This window comes from Gallus gallus, chromosome 2 (assembly GCF_016699485.2).
Source record: "Gallus gallus isolate bGalGal1 chromosome 2, bGalGal1.mat.broiler.GRCg7b, whole genome shotgun sequence".
NCBI lineage: Eukaryota > Metazoa > Chordata > Aves > Galliformes > Phasianidae > Gallus > Gallus gallus.
In genome coordinates, this window is record NC_052533.1 from 93474220 (window position 1) to 93486742 (window position 12523).

Genomic DNA, 12523 nt, shown 5'->3' on the forward strand with positions numbered 1-12523 from the left:
TGGAGCTACAAAGGAGGTTATTGGAGGCTGTCAGAGGTTGCTAAAATCAAAGTGCATAACAGCCACTTTATCAGTAACAATTTTTACTCATTCTTTAAACTAATTTTTCAAGTGAAATACACCATAAGACAGTTACATACAAATGCATTTCCAAACTAGAAAACACTGCACTTTAATAGCGCAGTGCTCAGTGTCACGTAAAAGTCATAGAAATGACCTGTCATTAAATACCATGATTCACTCATTCATTATATCACATAGCTGTTTAAACTGCAGACTGCTTGACATCCAGCCTTACAATATCCTGGGGTTTTAGCTATTAATTACCTCTTCTCTGCAGTGGCATTATACTTATTAGGTAGTAAGTGCCTATGGTAAAACCTGGTGGAACAATGTGTATGTTTCACATGTTGACTTAAGTCAACAATATCCCATAAGTATTACTTACTCATTTTTACAAGTTTAACTGCAAAGCTCCAGCCTTTAAACCATCTTGCTTCAGGCACAGATGAATAATGGAGGAAAGAGCTCTAAAGCACCACAAACCTCTCTCAAAGCATATTACAAAAGAAGAAAAAAAAAACTTAAAAACACACCTTAAAATCTAAACCCCAAAGTTCTTGTTTACACCAAATTCCTTTAAACTTAAGATTTTTATCTGTGTTTTAATTCATCTGAGTAAGACTTTGATGTGCAACTTGATTACTTCAAGCTAGAGATGCACTACCAGTTGCTTACCTGACTCACACGCAAATGTCTTTGACGTCTCATCATGAAAGATAATCGCCACTGCATGTTTCTTTGTCTCTCGAGGCAATCTAGTTATGTTTTTGATATTGTGCAGCTCGGTTACCTTAAAATGAAGAAAAATAACTTTAGGCCAGTGAATAAATAATACAAGTAAAAATGCTACCCATAAGAACTCTATTTTTACTACAATCTATTTTTTTTCTACCAAGGGCTAGCTAAATTTGTAGGTTTGTCACTGACAAAAACACGTAAATTGGGTAAAATCTAAAGTTACAAATAATTCCATAAAATTTAATAAATAAAAAGGTGAATAGCCTACTTCTCTAATGAAGTTCTGCTTCTAATAACTGCATTTTCAGAGGTACTGGAACTCTGTTGATTCCTCTGTAGCGTTTATTATTATTATTATTATTTATTTCTATATTCATACAACTTTGTTCTGTTTAAGAATCTACATTAAATATATATCTAATGTAGAAACAGCAGTGTCTTATTAGTTAAGGGGAGCAAATCAATGATTGTGCCAATCAGTATCACTATATTTATGTGGCAAGACCTTTGTCTGTCTTTAAAGTGTAATCATAATCCTCATAAGAGCTCACAATTTCATTTTTCAAATAATAGAAAAGCTTATCAATTAAAAAAAAAATTACAGAATAAACAATCCATTTCCATCTTGCTTTGATGCATGTACATGACTACAATTAACAAACATAAAATAATATTATTTTATTACAGAGTTGGTAGCACAGCCTATATTAAGATGCTTAACACATGTTATAAAATGTTCTTCATTACTTCTACCTCTGGGCAAATTTTATCTGTTTATAGTTAAGTTTCCCATCCAGGCAGGACTTACGCCTCAGGCAGAATTAACTTCTTTAAAATGTCAATATGAGTTTGGACATCTATGAATAGGAAAAAAAAATAGACTGAAAGTAGGTACTGGCAGTGTTGCTCCTGTTCATACAGCCCAGCGAACTGCTGGTCACCTTTGCTATTTGAGGCTCAGCTCACCACACCCCGCTCTTCCTTCAGGGCTGCTCGAAGTTTGTCCATCCCCATCCTGTTATTACAGGGGCTCCTCCATTCCACAGACAGCACTTGGCTCAGTCACAAGGTCCCTGTCAGCCTATTCCTGCAGACCACTCAGGTCTCTGACTTTGGGCATGTCAACACAACTCGGTATCATCTGCACAAGTGTTAAATGAGTGCATCCTCTGTTACCTCTTACAGTTTCTTCATGACAAGAGAATTCCCAGAACATACCTTGAAGATAGTAGCACTCTTAAACTTATTATTGACTTCCTGGTGGAGAACAAACCATTAGCTATGACATTCTGAGTCTGATAACTTGACCAACTTTTTGCAATATAGACATCCAGCCACCCAGCCAGATTATAATGTCTCAATTTGGATACAAGAACATGGAGAGGGACAATGTCAAAAATTTTGCTAAATTTGAGGTGCTCAATGACAAACACTGCTCTCTCCTCATTCCCAAATCTGGTGATTTCATCATAGATGACTATCAGATAGGTCAAGTATCATGTGCCCTTGGTAATCTCATGCCCTATCCCAATACTGTCTTCTCTTTTACATGGTCAGAAATGTGTTTTAAAAGAACTGCCTCCATGGTTCTTCCCATATTCTAAGGTAAGATTTTCAGACCTGTAGTTTGTCCAGGGTGATCTTTGGGTTTTATATACATACATACATATATATATATGCAAACATTATATTATATTATATAATTATAATATGTCTAGTATATAAAATGTATAATATATATGATATTATAATTTAGATATGCACATTATAATTATATATATTTTATATATATATATATATATAAGCCCAAAGTGAAGCACTTGAGTTGCCAGTGGGTTCTTAATCCTGTACAATTTTAATTTCAGCCATGCATTTTCTAGGCTTTGTAAAAATCCATTTATTTCTCTATTTTTTGCTTAGGGGACAGGAGAGGATCAGACTAATGCAAATATCACTGTTCCATTCAGAGAATCATAGAATCGCTAAGGTTGGAAAAGACCCACAGGATCATCCAGTCCAACCACTCGCCCATCACCAATGGTTCTCACTAAACCATGTCCCTCAACACAACATCCAAATGTTCCTTGAACACCTCCAGGCTCGGTGACTCCACCACCTCTCTGGGCAGCCCATTCCAGTGCCTGACCACCCTTTCAGAGAAGTAGTATTTCCTAATGTCCAGCCTGAACCTTCCCTGGCGCAGCTTGAAGCCACTCCCTCTAGTCCTATCACTAGTCACACAAGAAAGTGCATGACTGTGCACAATACTGCAGAAAATTCATAAATCTTGTTATGCTAAAAAGGGGAAATGTTATTTTCTGGAATTGCAGGAAAGGAAATGTAAGTGTTATTAATCCTGACAACAGGACATAGTAAGTCTTCTTTCAATCTCTCTGAGACAGTAGAGACCTATTATTTTCTTTATAACTGAAGTGTTAAAAGATTTTGAATGACTTCTTCTTAGAAGCATTCAAAGCCAGGCTGGATAGTACTTCGAGAAACCTGGTCCAGAGGGGCACGTCCCTGCCTATAGCAGGGGCATTGGAACTGTATGATCTTAGAGATCCCTTCCAATCCAAGACATTCTATTATTCTATTACTGAAAAATCGTGCAGTATTGGTAAGTTTAATAATAGATTTTAAAACCTTACATTCCTGGTACCAAAGTTACATAATTTTCATAGTAATTTTTGTTCAAAAAATGGTGATTGTAGTCAACTGAAGAGGCAAACCAGCAAAACATAAAGATGACTTTATGGGTTCTCTTTGTGATCCATACGTAAAGTCTATTTAATAAATCAATAAAACATTTTCTTTGCAAGAACATTCACACACTTGGAAATACCATCAGTGTGAAGTGAACAAATAATAGAATTGTCTCTTATTTGCTGGAAGGAATTGAACTTTATGACATAGTCCCATCACCAAATGTGAAAAAGCAATGAATATCACAGAATCACAGTACAGTCAAGGTTGGAAGGGATTTCTTGAGGTCACATGGTCCACCTGCACAATTAGGGACATCCAGAGCCAGTTGCTCAGGACCACACATAGACGGCTTTGGAATATATCCAAGAAGAGAAAATCCACATTTCCCAGTGCTTGGTTATCTCATGTCAACAATTTACGGGCTGATTCATCCCGGTTCTGCAACTAGGATTTCCTGGGATAGGGAAAAATGGAAAAAGGGGAAAAGGATAGAAATGGGCCTAAAACAAACAAACAAACAAACAAAAAACAGTGGCAACAATCTGAGGAGAAAGAAAGTAATTTACTAAATAAGATATTAGAATGCAAGATACTGCACTATAATACAATATAATACTGTATAATTAGAATTGAAGCTAGTAAATCAAATTGAATGAGAGTGTCCGAAAGCCGAAGGCCTTACTCTAATGCTGTGATGAGACGGCACCTGCAACAGGGGCAAGCCAGAGGATAGAAAGGAAGGGAGGGTCAGGTGATCTATGAATGGCTTTTATCTTTTGATTTGAGCTGAAATGGGAACAGAACAACAAACAGTCCTCTGGGGTGTGTAGTTCTTCTTTTCTTCTGGGACAGCTATCCAGAACTGGAACATTAACTCTTTAACTCCCAGTGCACTACATGATGTTATGATGTGGAATACTGATAACCAAAAATCATAAAACCATGATACCTCAGAGTATGAAGTGTTTCCTAATGGTCAGAGAGAACCCCTTCTGTTTCAGTTTCTGCTCATTATCTCTTGTCCTGTCACTGGGCAGCACAGAAAAGAACTTGATTCCATCCTCTGAACGCTTCCTTCAGGCATTTATAGACATTGCTTAGATCCCCCCCTTCAGTCTTCTCCAGACTGAACAATCCCAGCTCACTCAATCTCTCCTCATATGAGCAGCACTCCAGTTCCTTCATCATCTTTGTTACCCTTCACTTGACTCTATCCAGAAGCCCCAAGTTTTTCACATGCTGGGAAACCCAAAACTGGACACAGTGTTCCAGGTGTGACTTCACCAGTTCTGAGTTGAGGGGGAGGATCACCCCTCTTGACCTGTTGGTGATACTTTGCCTAATGCATCCAAGGATATTGTTAGCCTTCTCTGTGGCACGGGCACATCATTGGTTGACATATATCAAACAGTATATAAGTATTTGCTCTAGTTATATCTATTGGACCCATCAATAAGTTGATCAGAAAAAGAAAGAAAGAAAAAAAAAAAGACAGTTTATAATACCAGCTCGTATTGCTGAGACAACAAAAAGGGAGGTCATGCTAAGATATGTGACCCCTATTATTTCTATTGAACATGTAACTTTTAATATCAAGTGGAGATATGAATCTTTGTTTCTATATTCATCTTTTGAAATTATATGCTTCCTCTCACAATCAGACCGAGATGAGCAATAATGCTATGAAAGTGTTTCTCCCACCTTCTAGAGAGAACTGAAGCTAAACAAATTCTGAATTCTGGGTTTAATGCTAAAGAAGCATGAGTCATTTTCCTAACCACTGAATGTTTGCAATTAAAAGATAAACACCTTAAAAGTTGTGTTATTTTGTATGAATGAAAAACAAACTTTGTTTTGGTAACCAGACTACTTTATCTTAGTGATTTTAGGAGTTCTAAATTTTTATATATATTTTAAACACTTCGTAAAGGGAAAATGCATCATTTTATATTTGTATCCAAATATCATTGAAAAGAAATAAAATAGTCTTAGCTTCTTTTGAAATAAATTGTCTCTTTCAAAACTTTAAGAAGTTTTAGAAGACGAATCAAACTCAAAATCTATCAAAATGAAAAATATATTTCTTTATGAGCATGCATTATGTAAATTGACATTTACTAAGCAAGATATTTTATACCAAAATTTGCTCACACTGCTACTGTAAAACCTTGTTCAAAAAATTCTGTCTAACACACTAAAACAGTGCTCTTTACAGTAAAAGTTACTATTCTGTAATTATATAGACCACTGGTCTATAGTAAAATCAGTAAAATGAAAAAAAAAAATAAAGAAATAATTTAATATGCTTAAAATTCTTACTCAGACTTTCTACAAAATAGATGGAAATATTCAAATGGTGGTATTAAAGCTCGCCTACTTTTTTTTTTCTTTTTTAAATTATTTAAATGTGATTAGAGAAAACAACAAAAAACATTGAAAATCAGTTTTTCTATTTCCCACCCCATTATGTCTCCCCTATTTATAGTTATGGGTACGGTTATATCCCTCTAGCAAAAAAATTAGAATGAAAGAAAACAACAAATATAATCCCTAATATTATCTGTTCAATGAGTAATTTTGGACATGGTTTTCTTGTCTACTTTTATCTTTTGTGATGTCTTCCATTAAGACCTATTGCATTAAGCTATGATTACACAGCTTACAATTTTTTTTTAATAATTTATTATGTTAACTTAGAGCTTTTTTCCTTCACTAGACATTGGCACTTTCATTTTGTTAAGTATTCCATATGGTGCTCAGAGTGGTACATGTAAGGGACTCTTAGCACCAGGCCTTCTTCTTAGCTCTACTCCTCATCAGTAATTCCTGACTCATATGCCCATCACTCAGTATCTCACATGTACATTTCCTCAGGTTTCTGGATGTTTTCCTGTATCAAACTCCAAAATAATTTTATTTTTTTTTCTAAGAAGACAGTGAACATTTGTTGAAGAAAATAATACAGTTAACAGTTACTTAACTTACATGTAACACAACTTTCTTTGCCAAGCTTATTTTGTTCTTCATTTTTCTTCACATATACAAGCTTTTTTTCATTCTGGGTTGCTTTTTGACAGAGTTACTGAAGAGACCATCCCTTTTACTTCTGCTTAAGACTTAGTGGAAGGACACTGAAGAGCTAGAAGGTAAGGAATATTCTGGGATAGGTATAAACAGTATCTCATTCCTTTAGCGCAATATTAGGCTAGGTTACCCTTGTAACAGGGTCTCAAGGCTACTCATTTGTCTTACCTTCTCTAACTTGCTTTCTCTCACAGTCTCAAACTTAAATAACCTCTAAGTTTCCACATCAACACAGCTAATCACCAGTATGGCCTCAGGAAGAGAAATGTACTTGATCAGAATAGAAAATACTTTGGCGAGGCTCAGATATTGTTCACCAAGGTGCCAAACTTCTTCACAGAAGAACACTGAGGGTTGAACAAGAACGAAAACGAGGCTATAGTTAATTTTCTGCTCCCACTGCTCATACATCTAGAGCACTTCAGAATCATTCAAATATTGCTTCAAGATGCACATCCTACCATCCTCATCATTTTTACTTATTTTTGTCTGCAGATGGGCTCAAAACTCACACATGCTTTGTATAGGATCTCATGTATACTCAAAAACACAAGAATAGGAAAACAGTTTATGGCCTCTCTTAGAAAGCAAAAATACTAGTTTCCTTGAAGATTTTCCTAATTTTATGTCTTTTTATAATAGTGTGTACCCTCAGATGTTCACAGGAACATGAGGAACATCTTTCTACATGGAGAACCTAAATTTGATACTAGTGCCAGTCCACTGTCATTTCTTACTCCCTGTTGGACTTCCTAAGTGTGGCCAGATGCCAGGGGACTGAGTTACATGAAAAACTAAAGGGCTGGTCTATATTAGTTTACATACATTTCTGTAACATCTTGGGAAAGATGTGAAAAAAACATTCTGATAAATTTCAGAAGTCCAATCTCACTTCTCCTTAGATGAAACAAGCATTACCTGCTTTCTGTAAAATCATGAATTGGATTACTAGTAAACAGTTCAAATGAAAGGAAATGATTACTGTAAGACAGTCTGCAGTGGCAAGAGTAATAGCCTAAATCCAAGCAAGCTATGCAGATGTGGGCCAATAATTAGAACTGTTACATGGGAAAGAAAATTTTTGTACAGTAGATCAATAATCAAACTAGCCAGCTACATCTGGCTAGCCAGAAGAGGCCAGATAATAGATGGTAGATAAAACTTCTGGCCCCTCTAAAACTGCTTTAGCCCCTACCTGTCTTGATATGATATTTCAGAACTCTCCCACACATTTTGAGCTCTGGCTGTAATAGCTCTGCTATATCAAGAACTTATTTTCACTTGAGAAAAAAAGAAATCACTTTTTTTTTTTCCCTCAGTTTGAGAGTCTGTTCTATGTTATAGTGAATTCCAGTCCTCTTTTGAAAGTGCATTTGTAATCTAAGTAAATTACAGGAAAGAATTACAAGTGCACATTTCCACTATTTTATCAAAATATTTCATATGACAATATGACTAAACAGTCTCTGTCAGTGTAACTTAAATAAGATACCTAGCCTATAAAACACATTTTATTAACACGATTATTTGGTTGGGTTTTTGTTTGTTTGTTTTCTGTCACCTTAATTATCTTATTAGATGTGAAAGGCTATTAAATTGCAAAATATATTTAATTTAAATAATGACTCAGACTAATGGATTTGTTCCTTCTTGTCAATGTAGTTTCACAATTTACTGATTGTTTTCCTTGGAACCACATTAAGTACTTCTGAAAAAGGATGGCTTTCAGAAACAATTCAATCCACTTTCTCTTGAATTCATCACTGACCTGCACTGGACATTTATTATACTAAAACCTGTTTTGGTTAAAAAGCTGAACAGAGAAGAGAACACTATTATAAGTGGGCTTATCAAGGACCTGCACTATCCATTTTTGTGTTACATAGATGTGTGAAGACTACACGTATACTAAGTTTCCAGTGCTCAATTTGTACATTTGAATATGTTGCATAAATCTTCTGCAGTTATAGAAATATTACTTCCAAATAGGATATTACATCTATATCACTACCAAAAAATACAATTCCACAGTAAATATGAAAGGAGGTCTGAAAAAGATGAAAAACACAAAAATCAGGCATAAAATCTCAACTGCTGTATTCCGGGACATATCCTGTTCGAATTCTTCCAAACATATGCCTCCCATACAAAATGGAGAGGGAAATGATTCTGAGATTCCATCTATTTAATATTTCCTCTGCACAGAGTTCTGAAAATTGCTTGGACATAAGAAAAGGTCTGAATTTACATAAATGGATTTCTGTTTTGCATTGTGCACTACACCCTGTTACTTAATTTCTATCTAGCAAAAATAGAAACAGAAGAGAGCGCAACAAAATGTAATTGTTCATCCTTTTATTTCTTACTAATGACCCACATACCATCATTTGTTGTGTAATGCCAAGCAAGCAGTAACGGAACAGAGCAAAAGCCAACACAATGAGAAAGAGCAGGGCCTCTAGGAGAGCAACGTCCAGGCAGTTGAGAACTATCTCAAACCAGAAACAATAAGAAAGAAATATATGAAGCAAGTGCTATGTTAGCTGCCATAATTATAGGAAGAAAAAAGGGAAAGGAACCATCAATATCCTGAAGTCACACTTAATGCTGCTGTCATTCTGCCAAAGGAGATAAGGCCCACTGCAGATGGATGGGATACGAAGAGGTATACCTCAAACAAAACATCTGTGGATGTGTTAGGAGCTGTGGCTCCTCTAACATGCTTAAACCCAGTTGCCACAGAGTAGAAATCCTGCTACAGTCTGAGACAGAACTGGATGTGGTTTTGTCTCCCTGAAAATAAAAAAGCCTCTGGGATCACAGAACAGCAACTCCAGTAAAATCGTGCACACATGGCAGGTGGGAAAGAAACAATGCACATAAAATGAGACACAGAGTGTTTGAGCTGGATGTAAGGAGCAATGTTTTCCTCTTGAGGACAGCCCAACAGTGGGTCAGGCAGCTTGAAGAGGCTGTACAGCTTCCAATCTTGGAGGATTTCATGAGCAAGAGAACAAAGCCCTGATATCTGATCTCAGAGCTGGCCCGACTAAGAGCAGAAGATTGGAATAGAGACCTACAAGACTAAGAAAGGGATGCTAACCGATCTGCCAGGCTTTTTAGACCTAAACCTATGGGTTTAGGCAAACGTATATGGCAATAAACATTCAGAGCATGAAAGATGAAACGCATTTTCCTGACTTTGGTATAGTTTGTTCTGAACAGGTGCAGCATATGACAATCAAGAATAGGAACACAATGCAAAAGACTGGAAAAGAAGACTTGAGGAAAAAAAGGTCCTAAGAGATAGAAGAAAAAGAAACATCTATTGCATGAAAGAACATCAAAACTTAAAGCACAAAATTAAAAGAGGAACTGAAGGGAAAAGAGAAATCCTAAGATCAGAAAAGTGAATGAATGGATCACGTAAAAGCAGTATCAATTCATAGAGAAGACAATATTTTTTTCTCATCTCTGCATGCAGATTTATCCGTGGAAGAAGATGAGTTGTTATGGTAACAACGCTCTTCAGGAATTTTCCAAAGAGAGGCATATCAGCCTCCACATTATGCCTCTGGAGCAGGTCTCCAGCTGCTATTTCAGAGCAGTAAGGGCTCATGAAGCTGCTACTAAGTAAACGCTCATTCCTGCAAGCACTAAAGGGAGACCACACGTGTAGGAGCTGCAAGAATTTTAGCTGATAAAGAGAATTACAAAAATGAAAAGATAGGGACAGAGTGAATGCATATATTTAAAATATATCAGGATAACTAGTAATATCAGGGCAGAAAGGTAAAGTTTGAAGAAGAGAAATATGTATAGGTCTGATAACAGAGGCATACTGAATAATTTCTACTTGCCGTCAAGATAAAATCAAGATTGAAAAAATTAAAAAGTTTAAAATTTTCAATATTTCTGGAGAATGTACATTAACTTAGGTAAATTTATGCTATCAAATAAATTAACATAGAAGTTCTCAGAACTTAAATGTAAAGGAAAGATAATTTATTGAAATTATCTTTACTCTCTACTTTTTCCAAGTCACCATCATTACTAAGTATTGTTAAGTGTCGCTATCACTGATTTGCAAAAGAGATACCACTTGGGTATGCAACATCATGCTGTATTCTAACTGGCCACTTATGACATAAGCAGTTGCAAACTGTACTTTGCCACAAAGAAACCTAAAGCAATTAAGTATGGAACTCAAACTGATTTGATTAGTTTTAGTTATGCCACTTCAAACACTACACTGTTTCGCAGTGACAAGAAGTTAAACCTACAAGGGAAGAATAAACATGTTGTCACACCAACCACTTCTAATAGGCACAGAAAAAAGCGCTTTCCCCCAGTCAAGCTACGCTCTTTAAAACTTTGCTGCTATATGTGCCAGAATTGAAGAACTGTACAGAATCAACTGCTTATTGGGATAATTCTGGGCTTTGGCTTGTAGCCTCATTTTAAAGCAATTGTAAAAATCTGATTAATTCATGTGTATGTCATATGTATGTGCACCTTTTCCCTTAAGAACTATTTTAATTAGGATTTTTAAATGTATACCCCCGCCCCCCCCAAAACAAACAAGCAAACAAACAAAACAAAAAAACAACCAAAAAAAAACCATTCACAATTCAAAGAGTATTTTTATAGACAATCAATTACAGTACAAAACCCAGTCCTCCTCAATCCCATTTCTCTGCCATCCTAAATAACCTTTGAAATATATCTGACCTATTTTGTCATGCAAGCTAAATATCAGACTCCTGTGTTAGCATACCTCAAAAAATGGGAGAAATAAGACCTCTCTAAAAATGAGTGTTGACAAAGTTTAAAATAACTAATTCTTTAATAAAAAGACTAATTTAGAACTCAGATTCACACCTGAAGCATAACACCATGTTAAAGAGATAGCAGAAAGGGGAGATGATTCACAACTGAAATAAAACAGGTTTCCCGAATATCCTCCCAAATTTCACCTACAATAAACAAGAAAGACGTGAACATTAAACCTAGAACTGCTAGTTCTAGGTGTGCAAAGAGTAGCATTGAGCTTATATCTGAAAAACAAAATGGAGCATTTAGTTAAAGTACTTTAATTATCCAAGTAGACTAATAAGATAATATCTCACAATGAGCATACAAGTGAATTAGATCATCATATGAATGTTAATAGCCTTTTGAGGCTATTTAAATATGCTGGACAGTTAGAACATGTTTCCATTTCTCAAAGTTTTCATTTTTAATGTTCTCAATGTACCTAATTGTGTCCAGATCTTTTCTATTTTCAGCCCAAAGGTGCTGTTCAGTTAGAAGAAACATGTTACTGCTATTTGAGCAAAGAGAAAAGCAGAAACATACTTTTCCAAAACCTCCTTTAAATCTTCCTCTTGCTCCAGTTAAATTACAGGCTGACCTGAAACAATTCCCACTTATCCTGTTAGATAAGCTCAATTAAAAATAAATGTTTATTAATATGGAATATATTTCAAACAAATTACAAGCAAAGACACACTTACAAAATATAACACCACTAAATGCAGTAGTGATAGCTACACAGTTCTTACTGCAAATCAGCTAGATATAACCCTACCTACAAAGTGTATCACTGCAGTTCATCTCCTGACAAACTGAGACAGAAGAACAGAAAATACAAGCAGCATATACAAGCAGAATGCAAGTTGGCATTCTATGCACATAAATTATCTTGACTGTATCCATGATGTATATAACGCCAGTGGCTGAGCCTTAGGTTTATCTCCTCTTCATACTGTAAAAGCCCTTAAATTCAGCTGTAGCTCTATGGGGAAGTCTTGGGTTAGAATCAGATGGGAAAGACTGGCTTACTTCCACTGTACCACTCAGGGGACAACAAGCCATGGCTGAGAGGCACCTTACAAAGTTGTTTTTAGGCTGAGAATCAACTACATGA

The 12523-nt window shown here is 35.8% G+C and overlaps 1 protein-coding gene across 1 annotated transcript in view; it reads right to left on the reverse strand.

Annotated features, from left to right (window-relative positions):
* DOK6 (docking protein 6) overlaps positions 1 to 12523 on the reverse strand; it is a 256449-nt gene that overhangs the window by 137607 nt on the left and 106319 nt on the right. Inside the window, exon 3 of the mRNA XM_419111.7 lies at positions 739 to 853. Coding sequence (XP_419111.3) covers positions 739 to 853 — 115 coding nt within the window. The remainder of the gene's footprint in view (positions 1 to 738; positions 854 to 12523) is intronic.